General features: G+C 34.9%; 1 protein-coding gene across 10 annotated transcripts in view; it reads right to left on the reverse strand.

Annotated features, from left to right (window-relative positions):
- Window positions 1-25,021, reverse strand: part of ESRRG (estrogen related receptor gamma) — a 595,534-nt gene that overhangs the window by 53,473 nt on the left and 517,040 nt on the right. For 9 of the 10 annotated variants that reach the window (XM_058430555.1, XM_058430554.1, XM_032136353.2 and 6 more), the window contains 2 exons: window positions 13,605-13,715; window positions 9,838-10,020 (listed from right to left, as the gene is read on the reverse strand). In XM_058430555.1, the coding sequence (XP_058286538.1) occupies window positions 9,838-10,020; window positions 13,605-13,715 (294 nt within the window). The remainder of the gene's footprint in view (window positions 1-9,837; window positions 10,021-13,604; window positions 13,716-25,021) is intronic. The other variant, XM_032136352.2, reaches the window with a different exon arrangement.

Consider the following 25,021-nt stretch of genomic DNA (forward strand, 5'->3'; position numbering starts at 1 on the left):
AGGATTGCTAGAGCCCAGTAGTTCCAGGTTGCACTGAGCTATGATCATGCCACTGCATTCCAGCCCGAGTGACAGAGCCAAACCCCATCTCTTAAAAAAACTAATTTGTAAAATGCCATTAATATGGATAGTTGGGGTCACTTTTGATGTCAGTTAGTACAGCTTTCCCGTTAGATTTGTTGAAAATTAAAGAGAATAATAAAAATGTACAGTTAAAGGGAGAATAGTGCTTCGACTACATCTATGTGGACCCTTACTGTGATTAATAAGGAAAATTCATCGTCGACAAGAAAGAGGGAAATGAACAGCAAAGGAATTTGCTGTAGCGTTTCCTTCCTCTTCTCCTTTCACTGCCCTGATAATCCCTCAAGAGAGGCGATGCAATAGTCTATTAGATCTCAATATCAAAAATATTCCCTGATATTCCTCACACCTTTAATTCCTCCCCAAGTGTCCATATTGAGTTCAGTTCAACTCCCTTTCTCTTTTCTTCATCCACACCAGCACCATTGCCTTTTACACATCAAAACCACACTTTGTTTCTTGAACCTGGTGGTTACTTATTCACTGAACCTTGGTCTAACAAGGAGGTAGGCTGACTCAGTCACATAAAAGAACACAGCCAAGGCTGATATTCTTGGGGGAAAAAAAGCATACAGATGAGCAAAGGTACATGGCTTTTCTCTACTGAGGTTTGTGATCCAAAATTATTTCAAATTCTCCTTCTGGTGGAAAAAGCTCTATCCTTTAAAACACATACACACTTTACTATAAATCACTAGCACTTTCAAGGTAACAATTCTATTTTGTGTTTAAAGTGACTTGAATATTTCTCTTCCAAAATAATTAGGTTACTTTCCAGTTTTCACAAACTAATTTTGATAGGTACAAAGCTGGATTACCCAGCTATTATATGCACAAAATACAGTGTTATCCTATCAGAAATTCTAAGTTCAGCTGAGTAATACAGGTGCCCTCTTTTAAAAAAAAAAAAAAAAAAAAAAAAAAACCTGAATAGTTAAAACAAGTTTAAGAAATCACTTCTCTGCCTGTTTAAAAAGTGCTTTTAAATGACTGTATTCTATACAAAACTGTTTCTCAGATGCCTGATGTCTCCAGCTGCCACACAATTTATATCTCTTTCCTCTGCTCTTTGTTTTTCAGCCATTTTCCCTGAATGTCAAAGTCAATTTAGTGCATTTCACTTTGCTGAATAAATCAGAGGCGAAATCCTTGCTAAAAGTGAAAATTTGATTTGCTAAAAGGAGCTTAGGGCAACTATTAATCAATATATACAGAGTGTCAAAGCCAAGGCCAGGATAGACACGCACTCATTTGGAGATTGGCTGAGGCGGATAAAGGGGGACACAGGGGAAAAAGTGCAACCAGCCCACTGAAGGGAAGTGGGATTAGGGTTGGAGAGAGGGTCAAAAAGGAGCAAAGGGGAAAACAAAACATTCTATGCGCCGTGTTCTGCACTCCTCCCCCAACTTTTCTTTTAGAGGTAGAAAAAGCTTTTTTAATCAAGCATTTAAGCATCTATGAATGATACTAATTATGCCAGCTTTTATATAACAATTTTCTCACAAAACCACAAGGCTTTCTCTAACTTATCAAGCAGCTTAAGAATAACTAAAAAGTCAGAGGTAACAGCTCCATTAACAAAAAAGAAGGGTGCCAGAAAAAAAAAAAATATATGACCTGGGCCAAGTCTATAGGATATTGATATTTTGATAATCCTCAGGTAAGTTTCAGGAAATTTCAGGCTTCTAAAATATTATAATATATGGTGAACTGAATGATTGAGCTCATCCTGTCACTTTATCGTTCAAAAGAGCTTAGCAATTACCATGAACTTGCCTTCAAATGATAACATATTTTAGGACACAGTACATACAGAAATCCTTGGCACTCAGGAATTGTTTTTGAAAGTATTGGGAAATCTTTCTGCGTGTAAAATAATTCAAAAGTTCCAATTTTAATCTTTTCAAAATGCAGTTCAACTCAGGTCATCTTCAGTTAAAACTTTCAATAGCACTTCACTGCCTTCAGAATAAAATTTGTTTTCCTTAGCATGAAATTCAAGGTTTTCCGTGATGGGGTCCTTGCAGATCTTTCCAGCCTCAAGTCACATCTTCTTCCCATGCTCCTCCTTCTAAGTCTCCATGTGACTCTGTAGGAGAGGACTATCATAGCCCTCAGCATTCAGTTATAGTTGTCAAATCATCTCTCTGAATCACCCACCACACTGTGAAGATGTTAAAAGCAGAATTTGTGCTGTATTCATGTGTGTATCCTTAGCGCACAGGGTCTGACATAGAGCTCATTAAATGCTTAAGCACGGAAGGAAGGAAAGGAAGGCAAAAAGGAGGGAGGAAGAAACTAAGAAGAAACTGTTAAGTGGTAGAGCTAACATTTTTTATATGGTCGAAAGTCTTGCACAACTACTCACTTCTGCTCCAATTTACCTATAACTTTCACTCAGATTAATTGCCCAGTGATCTGAAGAGAGTCAGAGAAGGGGAGCATCCAATCTTAGCAGCCAATCATTTAAGGATTTTGCCAGCTCTTCACATGAGCAGCTAGTGATTGACTTGTTTCAGTAAAACTTGTAATCAGGAATGTTTAGAATATACTCTTGTCCAAACACCTTGATTTTTTTTTTTTTTTTTTTTTACTCATGTAACCAAATACCACCATTTTTTTTTTTTTTTTTATTTTTTTTTTTTTTAATTATACTTTAGGTTTTAGGGTACATGTGCACAATGTGCAGGTTTGTTACATATGTATCCATGTGCCATGTTGATTTCCTGCACCTTGATTTTTATTGATTTAAAGATGGGACATACATTTCCTTTTTAAATTCACTCTCCTTCCCTTTAATCTTTCATTTTTTAATGTATAGATAAGATTTAATGATAGGGCAAATATGTTACTTTTGCCTTAACTTGTTATCAAACAGAAGTAGGTAATCTGGAACAAATGACAATGAACAAAAGAAGAGCAGACAAGGAATGAAAAGAAAGATATAAGGAAGCCACTGTTAAAAAAACAAAACAAAACAAAACAAAACAAAACCAAAAAACACATTAAGTTAAATATACTATGTGTCTAAGTATCATTATGAACGGTGTGTGTCAAGGTTCCTGACTCTCAGGTTTACTCATCTATAAAGTGGGACTAATAAGATTAAAACTTACCTATAGAGTTGTTGCGGACATCACATAAAAGTTTATAAGGGTCTTTTGTAAACAATACATAACTATGGAGATGTTAATTAGTTTTATATTTAAAGCTTAATCCCATGAAAAAAAATAAAGCTGGATAAATTCTGGAACTATTAAAGTTGTAAACCAAGTAGATTATCACAAATATATGCACACGTATGTATATGTATTTATGCAGACATAGATCCAACATTCAGGGTAGATGTTATGTCATGTACATCTTTTAAATTTCCCATAGTACAAAGTGTAGTGTTAGATATACAGCAGACACTCAAATACTTAAATTGCATTCAGTGATTACTATGAAATGATTATTTCACTTTGATCACAGGTATACAAGAGCATGGTTATGTATGGATGGCAAATATATTTCGGGGAGTCCTGGGAACAAGCAAAAGCAATGCTGGAATGGAGATCACATGAGCACAGGATATTTAATATGATGACAGAATTGTATATTAGGTCAAAAACAATGGCATGAGTGGTGAGGACAGGCCTCTCTGAGCATTTTTCACAACTGTGGCTTGTCTCTTGAACTAGATCTCTGCCTAGGAAACCTAGCTACTTCTCTGTTGGTCTACTTTTCTGTTTCCAGCAAGGGTAGCTGCAGAAAATAGAGTCCCTGGGTAATACTTCAGATTACTTTTTTCCAAACTTATTTCTCAACTTACTGGTTCCTATTTCGATGCCTTAGTTGTGACTTCAGAAACTATTAAACTGGTAAATTTTCAGTTGTTTTAGTCTCAACCAAAGAGGCTGGACTAAATTGTTTAGACGCCAATGGTCCTGCCCATGTAGAATAAAATTATGACAGTATCTACACAATGATTCTCTTGGTTAAATAAGCTTTTCTCCCCTCTCTATTGAAATTGATGTTTGTTCTGAATTTTTATAAATTGCTTTTATGAATACTAACTTTTTAGATCACTTGGTTTTAATTGCAATGACAATCTATGGCAGTACCTTGAAAATAAAAATGAGCACCGAATGCTGTACATTTAGATAATGCTTTATAATTTGAAAATTATTTATATATATAAATAATTTGCATGTGTATTTTTTTCCTCATTTGATTTCTATTTTAACTGATAGTGAGGGCAATTAAGTAACTTACAAAAAATTACTCAATGACAGCTCAAGTTTTCTGATTTTACTTTCAGAATCATTTGACCCTTATTAATCACAACTACAGGTATACAGGTATATAACTACCAGGTACATTAAAAATAACCTTTAAATATTTCACAATTGTATTCTGTTTTTCTTTCTGGTTGTTTCTTTTTTTTTTTTTTTTTTTTTAGATGGAGTCTTGCTCTTGTTACCCAGGCTGGAGTGCAGTGACATGATCTCGGCTCACTGCAACCTCCGTCTCTTGGGTTCAAGTGATTCTCCTGCCTTGGCCTCCCGAGTAACTGGGATTATAGGCACCCACCACCACATCCAGATAATTTTTATACTTTTAGTAGAGACAGGGTTTTGCCATCTTGGCCAGCCTGATCTCGAACTCTTGACCTCAGGTGATCCACCTGCCTTGGCCTCCCAAAGTGTTGGAATTACTGGCGTGAGCCACCGCACCCATTCCATAATTTAAACAGTCTTATTAAGTGCCAAGGTTTTGGGTCTTACATTTAACTTTCTTCCACTTAACTAAAAGACTTAACTACTTCACAGTTCTAAAATCATTTGGTTACATATACAAAAGAAAAGTTAATCCTGAAAAAAGCGGCTGCAAGTGTTTTAATTCATTCACAGCAAAGCAGAAAGATTGTAAGTCCATGTAAATTGAGTTATGGGATGGAGTAGAGGGTGGAAACTTAGAGCCAATTAAGAGTTTTGTGCCATGTACATTTTTAGTCAACAAATCAATAAACATTTTTCAAGTGCCAATGATGCAGACCCAAAACAGAATATAAGGTATGACTAACATATGGTATAACTCACCCTTAGTCAACCATGTCCTGTGTCCTGTACATCAAACCTTAATCACACACATATATACATAGAAACATACTTTACATTACAAACGGAAACATAACATTAAATTATTTCTGCCACATTTTCTTGTGCTTTTGCACATATCCTGGTCACTTAATGGTGCTACTATTTTAAGATGGGTATTTTATCCATCAGCACCCAGTAATGAGTATTTTAAAAATGAAACCTCCGTAATTTTGGTTGGTGGATGATATAATCTTAAAAATTGGACTGTCTAAAATTTATTAGAACAATAAATATATCTTCAAGCAGTATCTTTAGCAATAAATATTTACACATACTTGGCTATTCTTTTTCAAAGTTTATACCCTAAATATAGAAACAGTCTATCCATGTTCTTTATAGATTCCTTTCATTGTTAGAGAAGTCTAAATGCTTCTGAGAAAACTATAAAAAGCTAAGTCAATGAGCAATTTTTGATATGTTCTCCTAACTGAATGTTTTTATTTAAAAAATGTTTCAAGGCAAATAGTAAATATTTGTTTATATGGATTAGATTTCTGTTTCTTACGTGAATACATATACTTAAAGACTATTTTATTACATCATCTTCCTTATGTAGTTTTCTTTTAGAGTTTAATATCTCCTGCCTCCAGTTGATAGGAAGAAAAATTATAGGTATTTTTTCTATTTGATATCATTACAATAGAGATCTTTTGAAAAATGTAACTGAGGCCCCCAAACTTGAGCAAAGTCCTCCTTCTTCAATGGGTAATTATTTAATTTGTCATGTCAAAAATAAACAAGCAGACCTGAAGATTTGCCATATTAAACAAAGACTATTTTTCTAAAATGCATTCATTCATCTAATTGTTAAAATACCATTCTGTTCTTTTAAACTAAGTTGTCTGGCAAGATCCATAAATATATTTAAGCCATTTATATAGGTCAGCTAATATGGGTTATGCTTTTTAAAGCACCATCTGACTAAGCACATTCTGCATTTTGCTAACAAAGTTACAGTACATAATAATATTTTAATCAACCAAAAAGAACAATAATAGATCTGACTGTTGGGCTGATAATCGTCTTATCACACCCTGTGAAACCTAGCTGTAATATTTGACAGAGCCTCCATTACTTGGCAACCCATTCTAAAAAAGGCCAACAATGGAGAGGGAGTGAAGTGGAGTGTGCAGTACCTCCGTATCTACATAAAGGCGATTAGAGGCGACAGCGTTCCATTTTACAGCTCAATCATATTGTGTTAGCATGCGCTTATCCGAGCGCGGACGAAATTGAAAGAGGAATAAAAAAGAGTCAGGCAGATAGGAACCAGAAAAGCGAGGCATGAGCAATTTCCAAGGATATAAAAGGATGCTAATGGCTGGGCCCTGTCATTCTTAAAAAGGGCTATTAGGGCACCATCATCTGTTCTTGTGCCCTTATGCTCCTCCAACTAAAGTCAAGCATTTTCTAAAGCCCTTGTGATCTTTTTTCTTCTAGAGATAAAGTATGGTCATGTTTCATAACAACACACTTTCCCATTTATATGATTTATTAATGTAAGTCAACTAATTCTATTTACTGATAAAAAAACCCATTCCATATGTATTTTCTTCAATATCTTCTTTCGTTGTATCCTTCACTTTCTTATAAAGAAAGTGTTCAAAAGTACATTTGAAGCAGCACAGAAAAACTACTCATTTTCTATGCTAAACTTAATTTTTAAAATATATATGTATGTGTATGGGTGTAATTACACAAACTGAGAACAGCATAAAGATAACAGGGGCTTGAATTTTAGTGTATTAAAAAATGACTTCACTTTAACATAAGCTTTACAAAAACAAAGAGTTTTAAAGTTAAGACCAAGACGGATGAAATTTCAGTTCTGATTTCATTTTAACTCCGGCTATGACCCCAGTTATCAGGATTGGTTCATGTTATCAAGAACACGATTTTACTTTTATCAAGGCAGAAATGTGACTTTAATCTTTACTTTCTCCAGCCTTTACTTCCCTGTCTCTCAGTCCGTATAGCTGTAGTGTGGTCCTCTACTGACCAACCTCCTGAACCCAGGGTAAGGCAGCACACTTTGATATCAGAACACCCTCTCCTTCTACCTCAAGCACTGTATGGCACAGGTATTGTTAAATTTTTTTTTTTAATTTCCGTTAACTCTTGTTTTGCTAATCCCTTTCTGAAAAGCCAAGATATTCCTTGCAATCATTTAGAACACCCTCAGTGTATCACGAAAATCAGAGCTGTGAATCACCACTCCACAGTGAACTCTTCTGACATTTGCTATAGAGAGAGAATAACGGCAGTCCCCACCAATTCTAAGCCTCAGCTTAAGACTGAACCCATAATCGTATAGTAATTGTTTCCACCACTGGAAATGGTGTTACTCATAGTTATTTAAAGTTGCTATCTTTACAAAAGTCACTAGAGCCCCTTTACTGTGACAAGTCCCTTTGTAAGCTGACATTTCTACTTGGATGCACAGTCGGACCTACATATTTATCACTTTCTTTCCTTACTAGAAAGTTCAAAAGAAATTGTTGACTTTTATTGGTTTTTATTATGCTTTATCTGTATGATATCAAAATATTGGCTTTACAAGTCTGTTATTTCAGGGAGAACTTGAGCAGAACTCTCCGAAATAATGGGTGGTTTGGAACCATAGTGACACAGCTTTTCACGCTGTTGTTAATAACAATATTATCATCATTATCATTTTGAAATAGGTTTTTTAAATGCAATCAACCGGAGACTAAAATATCTTGATTCTACTGCAGGAAACCACTCTGAAGGTACTGGATATGGCTGTGAATTTGCGCAAGTGTTTTCTACCTCTCTCTACCTCTAATCTCCCTATCTTTGAATTGAGAATAATAATACCTGATGCCTGGGTTAGAACAGTGGTTTTCAGTTTGGGGGAGGAAGGTCAGGTTGGGGCAATTTTATCTCCTGGAGGACATTTGGCAGTGTTTGAAGACAGTTTTGTTTCTCACAATTCAGGGGTGCTACTGGCATCTAGTGGGTAGAGGCCATGGGTGCCGCTAAACCTCCTACAATGAACAGGGCAGCCCCTCATGACAAAGAATTATCTTATCCCAAATATCAATAATGCCAAGGCTGAGAAATCCTGGGCGAAAAAATGACATCTAAAATGTGTGTATATATATCATAATGATATATTAATATAAATGATATATATCAATCATCTAAAAAAGTGTCTATGGACACTTCAACAAATGTTAGTCTTGTTTCTTTCATCTCTAAACCCTTCAATAGTGCTTTCCTTACAAATAAGTTTTCATACACTGTTGAAGTAAATTCTGGCTGTTCCCATTGCATTAATCAACAATCGTCTTACATCCTGCAGTAAATCCTTTCTTTTTATTTTTCTAAAAGTCATACAGATGTGATTACAGTCCAACTGCAATATCAAATATCCACACAATCAAATTCTTATTCTTCTTTTATATGTAGTAATCCTTGTGTAGGTGTCTTCTAAAGAATATACAAGCTCACCTATTTAACTAGTTTTGACTTAATTTGGGGGGCTTTATTAGCAAACGGTGTAAGACAAAGTAGCTGGTATAATACAGAGTGATGTTTAAATTAGTTTACAATTTGCTTGGCCTCATCTAGAACTGCAATGAACAAAGCCATTCAGAAATGTCAGCTGTGTTCCTAACCACTGTAACAAATTGTCGCCTGAACGCTGCACACCTAATGACTTCAAATTAGCTTCACTGCGATATCGCCTGACAGTTCGTTACGACTGTTAGCAACATAGCTGGCGTATCATGACCAATAAATTGGTTTCAGTGTGGGCTGGGAAAGGGACTTCCATCAATTTGATTAAAGAAATTACTGTAGCATTCAAAGCATAAAGACAAACTAGTTTAAGGAGATAGAAATAAGTTAACTGTACCAGAAAAACATTGCTCATCATTTGAAAACTTGTTTATAAACTATTTGAAAATTCAACTCCAAACAAATAAAAAATAATTCAAGTAGAATACTAAAATTCTCAAAACCTACAAGCATGTATATATTTGTTCATATTACAGGATGGGTCAGAAAAAAAGAAGAGAAATATTTTTAAATGCTAACTTTAAATTACCATGTAGGAAAACTTACCATGTCCATTTAATATTTATTTTCACAATTTATCTGTAAACTTAAGATAAATATCTGATGGTAAACCAAAGCAAAGCTTGTGAATATGACTAGCAATAGGATATAACTAGCCACTATGAACAAAACTAGTGATTCTTAGTTGGGAAAATAGTACATTAGGCTACCGCTGACAAAAACATTTTTTAAAATGAAAAGAAAAAGTAGAGTATTTGCTAGGAAAAAGGTAGGAATTTTGACAAAGGATAAAGAATGTTTTAAATTTATATTCTCATTAGCTTACACTGGCAGTAGTACCTGTACATATGAAAAACTAGCAAGAACTCAAGGTGGTACCAATATAAATAATATAAAGTCTAAGGATTCTATTAGGATATGCAAAGCTCTAAATTATGATTAAAAATAAATGTAAAGCATTTTTTTAAGTCCAAATGAGAAAAATTTGAATTCGCCCAAATCTATATACATAACCTAGGGAATTAATTGCAACCTTTTCTTTTCTTTTTCTTTTCAGAAAATGTACCTGGAATATGCTTCGCCCATCCAATGATAACCACCAACTCTCTGTCGGCCAAGTCACACAGTGTAGTGAGGGCTTTGATGTCACTGTCGGGGACAGTAGGGTCAGGCATGGCATAGATCTTCTCCGGTTCAGCCACCAACAAATGTGAGACAATCTTGTTATCTGCAGGATCAGACCAGAGCACTACAAGATCACTAGTAGTATCATCCCTCTTTTATAAACCCTAGAGTATTTTGTGTTTTGAAAAACAATCCAAATATCCTACAATAAACTCTAAATATTCCAATTATGGCTCAATAGGTATATATTAAACAGTGTGCAGGAAAACTGTTAGCAAGACATACGCCACTGCAGTCATGACAGAATGTAGTCTTTTTTTTTCTTCTTTGCTCTACCTGCTTTTGCTGGAATGAAGCATCTGTCCTGTAGTGAAAATTTTTATAGCAAACAGATAAGAGAAGTTAGATGCTTTCTGGGTTTGTGCTTTGCTTCTTAAGTGGGATTTGGTGAAGTAGATTAAATGGTATACAACAGCTTAAAATAAAACCCCCAGTAAACCATTGAAATATAGATCATAACACAGGAGGCAAAGAACTACTAATGCCTATAGTCATAACGGGCATGAAAGTCATTAATTGTCTTAATTCCTTTAAAGAAGAGCAAAGGTCAGAGCCCTTCTGCCTTGGTGAATTACTGACTATATAACTCTATCTCCGTGGGATGCATTAAATAGGAATTTATATTTTTCTCCCCCTCCCCACACACCCAGCCAATCTTCCAAATACATCTAATATGTTTCCATAAAAATACTCCTCCTTAAATGTTACAGTCATTTTCTCTTCTGTGTGTCAAATTCTTTAATCCTCTATTTTCATCAGCTGTCCTTAGTTCATTCACTGGTGCAGATTTATCTGTCTGAAATTTGTGATATATGTTTTAAAAATCCTTCAAAAAATAAACACTAGAGACAAATGGAAAGCATCACATCAAATGTGTTTTATTGCTCAGGGGCATGTGAGAGTTTATGGAAGGGGCTGTAAAGTCTTGGTAACAGAATGATTTTTCTTGTTGGCCCTATTTTCAATTTCTATATGTAGCTTAAGATTTTATACTTTCTTCTAAGTGAGGAGATACAAAACGGGTAAGAATAAACCCACATATTTAAATGTTCTATGTACTATTACTGTAGAAAACCAGGACTTTAAATGAGGTTCTTGTGAACACAGCCAAAGTTCCCAATGTGTTTACCAGACTATTTGCCTCTTGCTATAAGTTTTTAACTTTTTTAACCCAATATAAAAAGACTTTACATAACTTAAAATTAAATATAGCATCCTTTTTATCTCCTTTCATGAAAGAATGAGGCTTGTCCAAGCTATAATTAGCACTTTTTCTAACATAACATTTAAACGTTTATGAATATGGCTCCCATATTAATTATACTTATTTCAAATAGACGACAGATAATATTCAATAATCATCAAATTGAGTAGGCAGATTTGGGAGGAAATATTCCCAAATACTACGTTGACTAGAAAAGAATTAAAAATTAAATAGAGATTAATTTTTTAATTTTTAATTTGGATTTTTTTTGTATATGCTACAGAAACAACACCCGTACTTTTTGTTATGCTTGGAAAAGTTTCAACTTTCATTGCTCTGACAATGCAACAAAACCTGTCAGCAAATACTAGATTCTCAGGATTAGAAGAAAATCCAATAGTAAAGAGCATAAAAATATATCCAAAGGTAATCCTGATTCTAGTTTTTATTTAGTACAGGGAACATAGCACTGGCTTTATCCAAGTCAATGGATACTTGACACGAGAGGTCAGAGAAATTTGGTTGAAGCTTAGAAATTCCTATCGTTCAGAAAATGGAATAGCCGGCAGCACTGTTTCTAGGTAAATCTTATTTAATGTTTCCCTAATTAGAATCAATAGAACCCAATTTTCATTCTTGGGCCTTTGTAGTACGCAATCAGTCAGGGTCCAGAAATCTCCCCAGCCACTTTCTTAGCAAAGCTCAAGCACAGTCTCTTGACACTTATCTGACAGGATCTGAAAATTAAGTTTTATAAATGTTTGTTACAAAAACACACTAATTGGATGGACTAAGGAAAATTAACACAGAGGCCTTTAGATAATGAGTAATGATTTATTAGGAGTCCTCTTTATCTCAGACAAATGGAGCTCACTGAAATTGCTGTAATCTTCTTAAAGGTACTTGACAAGCCACTTCCCAATTTCTCAGGTTTACGAAGAAAACCGTAGATGCTTCTCTATCATTTCAACTTACACGTGGGCTGGTGCTCATTTTTCTTTCAGTAGAGGAAATTATCAATAGTTTCAGTCAATGTTTGTATAAAATAAATGAGAAACGGGCAGTCCGTATATTAGTGAATTCAGGAAAACTAAACCTCTAATGAAATTAAGCATTAGTATTTATTGCATTTTATTGTATATCAGAGAGGTTTTTTTATTGTAATATGCAAAATCTGTTTAACGCAGTCCTCGATTGTATTTGCAGAATGCCAAACAGCTTATGCGGGCTGAGGAGAAGATGCCAGATTGGACAATTGAAGGTATAATCAACATAATGTTTTTTGGAAAGGCAAAAGGAAACTATGCCATATGTTCACTTAAGCTTTAATTTTATGTAAAACTGGTTGTTTTTCCTTTGACATAGCTAAAATGTCCTTTCATTTACAGTTCAGGGTCTGTTTTATTTATTTAACAGATTTCCATATGCTCACATATGTATGATGCACAGCAGTGACCCCCTCCTGGAGAATCTGAATTAGAAGTGGACACCTTCTCTTCCCCTGAAGGCAGATCAAAAATTACCCATGTCTTTCCTAGAACTGCTACAGATGCATTTTCCTCTGGTGAGTGCTGGTTGTGTCTTCTTAGACAAAGACAGCTAAACTTGAAAACCGTTTTCACCAAAGCACTCCTCCATGCCCAGTAGGATCCCTATTCATAAACATCCTAAAACGCTAGTTCTGTTGCACTACAACTGTTAACTGATTTTCAGAAAATGGGATACAGTGATTGCCTCAATCTATATTCCAACTCTTTTTCGTTAATGACAAAAAGAATGGGGCTTGCATTTTAGCAATGTACCAGTCATCCTTTCAAATTGCAACTTGGCTCCATAAAACCATGAGGTCTTTAAAAACAATTCATACCGTCCATAAGGGCATCTCAGATGGAACCAGCAACCTATGCTTGTTATTAGTAGTGCCCATTCTTGTTTTAATCTATTGCTAGCTAGTGTGTTAACCTTCTATAGCTCCAAATTAATGAGGCCCCTAATGTACTTTCATTGGGAGGTTGAGCAGTCAAACTCATTTAGTTAGTGAAAACTACGAAAATCACTTTCTTGTGAAATCTGAAACTAACAGCTCCAATGAACTAATGATCACAGTATGATCCATTTTATGTACCTCTGCAAATAAAGATAACCAGTAAATGTAAAATTCACACTATGTAAGCTATGCATTAATATGCTTATGCTTCCACAAAATGACTAGGTAAAAAAAGCCTGGAGAGAGAAAACCACAGATATCTCTAAAAGAAAAAACAAGATAATAAGCTGAGTTGCTGTCGCTCCTCACAGACAATCTTTGGGAATAGAGCCACTGTTCTCCAACAAAGAGAAGTCTCCTTGGAGTCAGTAGGGATGGGCGTGACAAAGCTGATGTACCTGGAGCCAACTGGGAGGATTTCATGTTCTAGGAAGCCAGACACATCTGCTGTACTTACATGGCTTTTTGGCTGGCTGAACCAGCTGAGGGTTCAGGTATGGGCTGTTCTCCGCATCTATTCTGCGCTTGTACTTCTGCCGACCTCCACGTACTCTGTCAAGACGCACCCCTGTGAGCAAAGACAGGCACCGGCTTACTATTAAGGTAGCTATGTTTGAGACCAATCAAATACCTAGACGGTATCCCCCAAGGACACATAGGTGACAAACAGTAGAATGCAGAATGGACCAGGGGTATTCAAATAATGTAAATAAGTGGTGGCTAAATCAAAATTGCCAGAGGTTGAAAACCAAACCTATCAGCAGATGACAGATCCAAAAGACATTTTATGCAAAGCCATCAAGGTCACTATTTGCACATCAAAGAAAAGGCAGATTTCCATGTAGATTAATACAAAGAAGCCACTATTTGGTGCTAGTATAGTTTCTTAAATTAAAGACCCTGGCATTTAGCATCCTCTTCGTCAGTCAGCCCTGAAAGCTCAATGTGTAGGACTGAGTAGACCAAGAGCTATCCAACTTTCCTCCAGTCTGCCAGAGGTCTCAGGATGGACCTGTGGAAATGAGCTGAATAAAGAGCACCTCTGTGCTGGGGAGGAGGGAGGCCATAATTACACTACAAAAGATTCAGTTCTGAAAGATGCAAGAATTGTTCTATTTCAAAATGTCAATATGTCTCAAGGGAAATGTTATTTACATTTTGGCACAAATTTGTATTTCCTCTCATATGTGAGAAAACTGAGAGCAGAGTTGGGCTGAACACAGGATAGAAAGAGGAGTTTCCCAGCCGGGCATGATGGCTTACGCCTGTAATACCAGCACTTTGGGAGGCCAAGGCGGGCATATCACCTGAGATTGGGAGTTCAAGAGCAGCCTGACCAACATGGAGAAACCCTGTGTCTACTAAAAATACAAAATTAGCCAGGCGTGGTGGTGCATGCCTGTAATCCCAGCTACTTAGAGCCTGAGGCAGGAGAATCACTTAAACCTGGGAGGTGGAGGTTGCAGTGAGCTGAGACTATGCCATTGCACTCCAGCCTGGGCAACAAGAGTGAAACTCTGTGAAAGAAAAGAAAAAAAAAAGAAAGGAAAGAAAAGAAAGGAAAGGAAAGGAAAGAAAAGAAAAGAGAAAAGAAAAGTAAAGAAAAGAAAAGAAAGAAGGAAGGAAAGAAGGAAAGAAGGAGGAAGGGGGGAGAGGAAGAGGAGGGAAGCGAAGGAAAGGGAAAGGAAAAGAAAGGAAAGGAAAGGAAAGGAAAGAGGGAGGAAGGAAGGAAGGAAGGAAGGAAGGAAGGAAGGAAGGAAGGAAGGAAGGAAGGAAAAGAAGAGCTTCTCAAAGAATTCCAAATGCTTGGATGTTGAAGGAAGTGCATGTTAATAGGAGAGGGCTAAAGGGTGAAGCTGGAAAATGGGCAAAAGTAGACTGGCAGGAATAGAACTTTTTCCCAAATAGTGATGGGATGAGTCAAGATTCAAAGGGGATTTGCTGGCAGTGGATTTAAAAGATTAAGAAAAAAGCCAAGGGAATGAATGAGATTACAAATATAGGAAAATTTCATTAATATCAGGAAGTGATAGGAAAGAGCTTGTCAATCTAGTTTCCAAACTGTAATTGTAAAGTTTAGCACAGGACCATATAAATCCCTACCAAATACAGGGATGATTGCTTGGGAGCAGAAGTGAGGAGACACTCTTTTGCAGTATTACATTGTACCTTAATTGATATAACAATGTAAAAGTATCCATTAAGAAGTTCAACCATGTAATTCATTGTACATATTTTGGCATTTCTCAAACTGTTGAGGAAATAGATTTGGTTTAACAGCATCATCAGTATTACTATTTTATTTAAGCCCTCTCAGGGCCATTAATATGTGACGGGCTCTGTAAAACTCTAAGAGGAAGCTACATAGCACATGCAGTGTTTTGCAAACCAATTGAACCAGAGCTCCCTTTTTTTGGAATACTGATTAATGTCATGCAGAATATGTGAGCTGTGGGTTATCTGAGTTACATGAAACAATTTGGGAAAAGCAGATCTATTTCTATGTGAATATTTACAGTGAATATATTACTCAAATGTTAAAGATTATTAGGAAGACAATTTTTCATATTATCTTAATAATACTACTTTAAGAGTTGATTATCTTTTAGCAGAACACACAAATACTTGGTTCTAGATAAAGCCTGAATTGTCATATTGAAACATCAGAATATGGTGTAAATAAAATCAGGATACAACTTTGAGAAAAGTTAAATAGGTTAAACAAACAAATATCAAAACCCAAAAAAGTTAGGTAAGGTTATTAAGCATTCACTGAAAATTGCCATGCATGTTGGTCACAAAGAAGTTATATTTCTTTATTGCTGCTTTTAAAGCACTTCTTGCCTACAGCAGATGTGTTCCTTTGTTCATCTAATTTCTAATGTTCTATTTTTATTGCATCTATATTTAATAAAGTTTAATGCCTTCTACTTCTCTCCACTTTTATCATGATTTATTTTTTTTTCATCTATTTCTCTTCAAAATTTTCTTCAGAATATTTTTCCAGTTGAAGGTGACCACATTTTTTCTGGTCATCTAAGATACATTCAAACCTCTTTCATTACAAGAATTTTGAAAATTAAAAATCTTACTAGAAAATCAAAAGCATATGACACTAATTATATCCTCACATGTTTGTCATCCAATTCCAACCCAATGAGAACATTTAATCTGATATTATTAGAAGTGTGAAGAGAAGGCAGGCAGAGAGAGAGAAACAATGACAGGCAAAAGCTAAAGAGAGAGGGAACATTTTTTGGACATCTCTAAAATTGTTAGAGCCAAGAAAGCTGACAGAATAAATCTTGACTGAGTTTGTAGACTCCCTAAATTTGCTTTTCATGCTTGTCAAGGAATGTATTCACCGTTAGCAATATGTCCTCATATATTGAACAAAACACTACATATTCTCCAACCCGGAAGTCAGAGCTAGTGAGTTTGTGACAATGGAGTTTTGTCCATCATGAAGATCTGTGGAAAAAGACCATGGCTGAGTGACTTGATTCAAGATCTTGGTGGAAAACAATTCAGACATACAGTTATATCACTTTAAAGCCATCAAGTAGTTTAGTTAACTGGGCAAAGTCTATAGAGGAAGTGCAACAGTGAAAGCTAGCTATTATAAATCACGAAGAAAAAATACACATCATCGATTGACAGGGTTTTTATTATGTGTTATGTATTATTAGGCTGAAGTGGGTGGATCACCTGAGGTCAGGAGTTTGAGACCAGCCTGGCCAACATGGTGAGACCCCATCTCTACTAAAAATACAAAATTTCGCTGGGTGTGGTGGCAGGTGCCTGTAATCCCAAGTACTCAGGAGGCTGAGGTAGGAGAATCGCTTAAACCTGAGAGGCAGAGGTTGCAGTGAACCAAGATCACACCCTTGCACTCCAGCCTGGGCAACAAGAGTGAAACTCCATCTCAAAAAACAAACAAACAAACAAACAAACAGTATTATCAAATACATTCCATTGCTATGAATTTCTCTTTCAATTTCAAAAGGTGACCATAGAAAAAGTCATATTACCTATTCCATGCCTCACAAATCTAAAGGGGTGCTCTCTTATGTCCCCCACATCCCTTCCTGTGTGTGTGTAGATCAATAACAATCTATCCATTCACTCATACATTTGCCTCATCCTTCCCATCTATCCATTCATTTATCCTAGCTATACACCTATCCAGTGAAAAACCTTTCACGTAAGTCCTGATTTTACACTTTATTTCCTAAAATAAAGACTAATTAGATAATGCATTCTTCTAAGACTTGTAATTTTATTTATACGATAGTAGAAAAAAGATTAGTTATTGATACTCATAAAAACTGATTACATAATTATATAGTAAAAATTGACAGGGACTCCACATGCAGTATTATTCCATCAAGTTTAGATAGCGATTAATGGTAAAAATTTCTAGAGCCAATATATTTTAAAGGATCATAATAACTGATACTCATGATTTTTCATTTCCTGTCAAAAGCAGGCAAATATTTCCAACTTCAATTTTTTCAATTCAAGTAGAAAACATTTATACTGCTTTTAACTTATTTTCAAAATCTGGAAAAATCTGTCTTTTATGCATTGTCTAGTAGGATGATGATCCTATTATTGGTGTTATTTGGTTTACCTGATTTCATGCTTGGTGAAATGTTTGAACCAAAATCCTAGTAACAGACAGACGCAACTACTTCCACATCATACTGAAAGTAATCATCAATTTATTTAGTTACACTGGGGGAAAACACCACCCAGTAAAACCAGTTTTTTCCCCCCAGGACAATCATATAAAAACCTACACACAAGGGACATAGCTCTAAAAGTTAAAACAGTCCAAAATATGTATTCAAGTATGTGGACAAAGCCTCTTTATTTGTGCAACTTTGAAAATAGGTTTATTCATGTAAATCATAATAATATATGCACTTAAATTCAATAACATTTTAAATGCTCAGATAAAACAATACTGTATAGATATCATGATGATATCTGTATATTTTCAACATAATTCTATTTTTAATGTTTTTTCCAGAAAAACAAATTTTTAAAAATTAAAGACACCAATACAATTAAAGCACCATGTCATAAATGAGGCAGGATCTCAGAAAATCAAACATTAAATTATGAAAAGCACCTCTCATAACTTTTAGAAAAGTCAATGGAAAACAAACTCTGCATAATTGGGATACTACATTTCTTCTTATTAAAAGGCAAATTTTATAGTGATAAAAAGTACATTGCAAAGGACAGAAGTATTTAACCAAAAAGTAATGCTATGAAGATTGAAATATTCTAAGTCAAAAACATTGAATGAAAATTCTATCTCTATCACCATTCCCTGGACATAGACTTAAGCCATGATTTCTCATTAGTAGTAATAAATGCAAATAATATGTTGAGTTAAAAATAAATACAAATCGAATAAAAAAATGGAGAGGCCAGAGAAAGAGAAATATAATACAAATTATCAAATAAGATTATTTTTAGGTAATTGTTTGTAACTACCACTAATTTATAGTAATTCTGTTATATGCTCTGGCCTAAAATTTTTAGCCTTGCATACATCAAAATGAAGGATAAATAATAATCAATCGTTAAATCCCTATGAGCTTGGTCCATTGTCTGCAATCATGATTTTGTGAAGATTAAAGTTTCCCTTATTAAGGTTTTCAACTGTAATAACATAATACTTTATCTTAAATCCTTTATCTTAAATATTATGCAAAGAATATGTCAAAGCAAATAAAGCATAGTTTGCTAGTCAGAATGGTTCAGTTCTTTGTCTGGCTCTTTCCATAACTATTTCTATAAACTTTTATGAGTCTCTTAACTTATTTGCTTTTCCAAATATAAGATAGATATAAAGAGTATATCCTCCATGATGTTTTACTGTAATGATCCAATAACATTATATTATGGTTATTATACGAATGCACTTAAAAATATTTTATAAATCTTAAAATGCCAAGATCATTTATTGAACATCTATCTGCATAGAGTGTTACAATCTATCCCATCTCAATTCTGTAGGTAAACAGATTTGAGATATGATGGAATGGTAAAATAATTTAAAGGATAACAGCCAAATAATAATACTATTTGATGTCTAAGTGATTTATAGAAATATTTAGTATCACATTTTCTTTCCTGCCCCCTCCCATCACTAATAATATTATTTAGATTGTGATTATTTTAGAAGAGATACAGAAACAAATCAAAATTCTATTTTTTAAAAAAGATGCTTTTCCTGAGTTTAGCTGTAAGTACACAACACAAAGTTAAATAGAGAATTTATAATTATCTAATTAAACTAATACATTTAAAATATTCAAACTAACCATTTTAGCAGAAACAAACAATAATAATATTTATGATTAGAACCTGGGAAATCCAGATCTGTCATAAACAAACAACAACATAATCCAAATATTTCCACTAAAGGTGGCAAAGCCTGTCTCTGTATACCTTTTCAATCTTCAACACAAACAATTTCTGTTTGGACTCCACTTGAAAACCACTTTTGAAGAAGTTTAAAAATAAGATTTCTCCCAGGAAATAAAAGACCCACAGTGTTCAATGTTTGACAGGATTGGAAGTTAATTAAGGCAATTAGATTTTCCATTCATGTGTAGACTGCCATTATCTTTCTTTTAAATAAAAGATTTTAATAGCTGGCATTACCTACCTACCAGAATGTTTCACATTGCTTCTTCTTTCATATGCTGCATTTGCCTACATTGCCACAAGGGAATTACAAATCTTATACATTGTCAGAATTTACAAAATTGAGAAAGCAAGAGTAGGGCAAGGAGGAAAAAAAAAAGCTGTGAGGCAAATAAACACCAATAGAAGTAAAACAGTTCAGCCCAAGGTCTTCTTAGGTCAGCTAATTTTGAGACTATATTTTGTGCCCAAATGCAAATTTTTATAATATTCTGTAGTCCAAAGTCAAAAGTATTTTTCACATCTTTAATAGCACAAAGTCAGAGGCATTTCATAGGATAATAAAAAAATCTTCTCTTCAGAGAATTACACAAGGATAGTCTAGCCTACTTTCCCAATTTAAAGATAACACATTTAATATGTTGTTCCAAAATAAAAGTTTGCTGAAAAACATTAATTTATCTAGACCCCTGGAATACTTAAGATAGATGCAAATATTCACATTAAAGTGATAATAATGTTGAAAATATCATTAATGAACACTACAATAAGCAAACTATTGTGTTAAATAAATGTTATCATAGATTGCAAGTGAGTATAGGGAGCAGAATGGAAAGGCAAGACTTCCGAAACAATAAGGTAAAGAGGACAGGAACTTTTTTCCTGCACTATATGTCTTCCTGATACAGTAGTTCACTTTGCTGCCTAAAGCCACCTCCCTCCTTCCCTTGGGAAAGAGAAATATCCAACACCACCCTTGAATTCTCCTGAGATTTCTATGAGGGAACCATCATAAACAGAGAAAACACCCCTTAGAGGAGCGGCAGGAAAAGAAGCAAAGGCAGATTAGCAGTATCAGACACAGCAGTGGCAATTTTAGTGCCAGGATCTGATGGGGTTCTCCTTCGGGACAATATCCTGAGAGAGTGTACCAGTTTAACCTAGAGTAGCTGTGCATATTTACAGGCTTCTCAGTAAGAGGAGTAGTGAAAATTATTTGTATATTCACACGTATACTCCAAGGAGGATCTAAGCATATTAAATTCTTGAGGATCATATAAGATAATTAAAGAAACCAAACAGTAGATATTTTCTCTAACTATATTGCCTGTTCTCAAAATAGATTATGATATTGTTAAATATGGTTCATTATTTAGCCTTTCTTCCTATTTCGACAGTCTTTAACTCATCATACCTACCTCTCCCTACCTAGCAACATCTTCGTTGTTACATGAATTCATCAATTTGTGCATGAAGTATCTTCGGATAAACCAAAATAGTGGCCGGTTGTTGAGAACTTATCATGTGCTAGGCAACGGCTTAATGACTTAATGCATATTAACACATTTAATCCTTATAGCAATCCTATGAGGCAGGTGCTATATTCATCCCATTTTACAGATGAGAAAATTGGAACTATTAAGAGGCAGAAACAGGAGTGGAAGTGGGGAGAATGGCTGCAGAACTCACGTTCTTAAGCACTATGTTTAAACTGCTTCTTTGCCATCAAAGACTATTTTTGGAAGAGAGCATTTGGTATATATTCCAAAAGCAGAAACACAGGCAGATGAAAACCAATTATGGAGGTAAACAATACCTGCATCATGATATGGGGCACATATAAAAGGTAGGAAGAATGATGAACTAGCAGGAGGAAAAAATAATGAACACTCTTACTCAAAAGGGCTAAGTGATTTTGCCTCTATCACTTTATAAGGTGATTTCACCTTTAAAAGTTTACAGCTATGAGATCGTGAACAAACCAAAAGTGATAAAAAGATTCCATTCTTCTTTTTTTCCACTGAGACAGGGACTGAGGGATATTAATTTCCCTGCTCCTGGTCTTCACTGCAAATTAGACAAGGTGTATATTTCAAGGGCCAGGGAGGCAGAGCCACCTTCCAGTTGAATTTTACAGTTCAGGAGGGAGTCCCACAGAGTCTATTTTCCACTAAACTCCCCCAGCCAATGATTACATTTACTTGTGCTGGAATATCATGACAACAATTCAGAAACATTGGAAACTGCTTGGCTGCATGTGGAAACGTTATAATGTCTGATGATATAAAAGAGAAAAATCACACAGGGAGAGAAAATGCATATCCATTAGGCGGGCTTTCTTTTTTTTTTTTTTTATACAGAGTCCTCAGTCACTAAAAGAGATAAAAGCCATGACTCACATTAAAGCTTCCTTGCTCTACAGATGAATTAACAATTAGCAAGGGGAAGTCTTTCGTTTTGGTCTCCTGATAGCTATCTGGACTATTAAACATGTGAGGCTTGCATAGGAAATTACAAAGGCTTCCCTCTGTTTCAGATTCAAGTTGCATCCAAAATACAGTTGTGGATTTCTGTGCATAGGACACAACCCCAAAGAAGTCTCTTCTATTTTTTTCCTCTCCACAACGTGATTGACTGCTCTTAACTGGTTCTGGGGATCATGTGCTAAGTTTATAATCTGCATTGGAGCTGAGATTGCAATGACAGAAATCAGAAATAACCAAAAACAAAATATTTAACAGGAGAAATGTTGTTCTACCAGGGGTAAAGTTGCTTCATCTGAAGCATGGAGCCCTAATCTATGACACATACAAGTATAAATTATGTCATCTGCAACAGGTGACAAGTTTTAATTGAATGTCTTCTGTCTGCAATTCTGACAAAAGGTGAATGGAAATAAATGAGTCTGGCAAGACAGCCCTGAGCCTTACAATACCCAATATCTCATTATTTTTAAACAGCTATCTATAAACTGATGCTGACAAGCCTCGAACCTTTTATTTCTGCTCAAGAGGAGGTGGCTGTGAAGGGGGAAAAAAAGAAAGAAAGAAAAGGGGCATCCAGAACATTACATTAAACATGCAATACCTACCATTATCACTTCCCCAATGTAATTAAAGGAAATCTCCTATTCAAAAGGCACTATTTCTTACTTTGCTTGATGTCAGAGGGAGAGAGAGAGAAAGAGAATGAGAGGATGCTTGGCCTGCATTTGCTGAACATAGGGATTGTCTTTAAAAAAAAAAAAAAGGAAAATCTTCCCCTTCCTTCCTTTTGCCTGTTAAAAATTTCATAAACTATTGAAAAAAGATACTACTATGGTTCACGCATATCTAAACTATATTTTATCTTGTTACTATTTAAGATAGGTGAATCTTCTCTTTATCCTTTTCAAAATTGCCTTCTCATGTGAATAGTTATGAATTTATGGGTAAAGACATGAAATGGGGTTGTACATCAACATCAGGAAAAGTGATTCTACTAATTCACAATTAAATGTGACACTGGCAGCAATAAGTTTAACCCAATAATAATAGTTATAACAGTGCACAGCACCCCATGGGGATGCTCTGTATAAACAGAAGCACAAATATTTATGCAAAATTCAGTGCCCTGTAAAATGAATTAAATATGAAATCAACCAAGCAGGTTTACAAGTTGCTGGGTTGGCAGCTCACAAGTCACTTTGGTTCATTTGATGGAAATGAATATAGTGGAATATAGTAGAGTCTAATGATCAAAAAAGCAGACATGGATTTAAAATATAGATTTTTTTAAAAAAAGGAAATAGATGGCAGAGAAAGGTGCCATATGAGCCTGGAGGTCATTTGGTTTCAGCATATGTGAATCTAGATCATACGGGCAACCTAGGAAGAGCCTATGAAGCTCAAAGAGCAACTTATGGAAATTCTAATAGGGGAAAACTTTATCTCCCAGCCAATGTGTTAGTAATTCACTAAAGACAATAAAATGTATTACCAGACTGGAGAAGAAATCCTGAGTGTCAATTATTAGATAACAAAGAGAGGCATGACGTTTGATAATATTTCTCTGGTGATCATTATAATTTGGCAAAGCTGAAATTCAAAATAAAGTAAATCTAGTATAAAGAATATGGTATATGTTCCCAGATCATGTGTAGAGAAAATTATAACTCTTTAGGAAAAAATGTTTCCTCTTAGGAAAAGAATAGTTCTATAGAGATTAAATGTAAATACAATACAAGCGAGAGATTTCTTGTTACACTGTGACACTTATTTCTTGTAACATTAGTAGCAATAAGTTTAACACAGTCATAGTAGTAATAACAGTGCATAGCACCCCCATGGGAATGCTCTGTGTAAAAGAAGCCCCAAATATTATTTATTCAAAATTCAAAACCCCATAAAAAATAACTAAATATAAAACTAAGCAAGCTGGTCTTCAGGTTGCTTGGTTGCAAGCCACAGTCTCTCTGTTTATCCAATAGACAGAAATAAAGTGGAGTCTAATGACTCCATTGTAAGTCTTAGTAGAATAAACAAGAAATAATGAAGGAACATGAAAAAGCAGTTAGAAGGATACTCTAAAATGGGTTGATTCAGAGTCTGATATGAAATCAACAAAATACAGTGGTGTCCATCCCCTTCTCAACCAACTCTATATACCATTACTGAACCCCATTCATCTACCAATAGTGTTCTTAAATATTCACGAGGAAAGTTAGTAAAGAAAAAACAGCAGAGATTATGAGAGAAAAATATAAGCTCTGTAGAACTTCAGAAATTGAGAAGAAAAGCGCAAAAGATTTAGAGTACATTCTCAGCTGCCTTGAGCCCTGAGCTATCCACAGTTGCCTGTAGCCCCCTGAGGGCACATTTTCAAGCCAATTAACATATAGTTTTTCTCTCCTAGAGTTGACAATTCAACTCTTGAGGAATGTAAGATCTCACGGGAAAAACTGAGGTAAGAGAATTATGAACAGCGGTGAAAATAAGAAATCTATATGTGTATATATATATATATATGTGTTATATATTCATTAAAATGAACACAAATATGAAAATACTATAGATTACAGACACACTAAATAAGCAATATTTCCTGTTCAATTTATTCCCATTTGGCATCTTTTGGTCTCCTGTATGTTTTCAGCATCTCAATTCTATCTGGTTTCAGTAAGATGACTATAAATTCTGTTTGCTTTGATGCACACAATATGCATACAAAAGGCATTATATTTGGACATCTGGATTACAGGCTAAATATTCAATATTATTTTTATTTTGCTACTCTGAGCAACTAGGTCTTAATATGGATCCACTCCAGATTCACATTAAATTGATATATCATGTTAAAGGTTTGGAGGAGAGTTACACATATGTGTATGCATAGTTACATGTCCATCTAAACATACCAAAATTTTTTGTCAAAGAAATTAACAGTTTG

The sequence above is a fragment of the Hylobates moloch genome, unplaced genomic scaffold (assembly GCF_009828535.3).
Source record: "Hylobates moloch isolate HMO894 unplaced genomic scaffold, HMol_V3 SCAFFOLD_18, whole genome shotgun sequence".
Classification (NCBI taxonomy): domain Eukaryota; kingdom Metazoa; phylum Chordata; class Mammalia; order Primates; family Hylobatidae; genus Hylobates; species Hylobates moloch.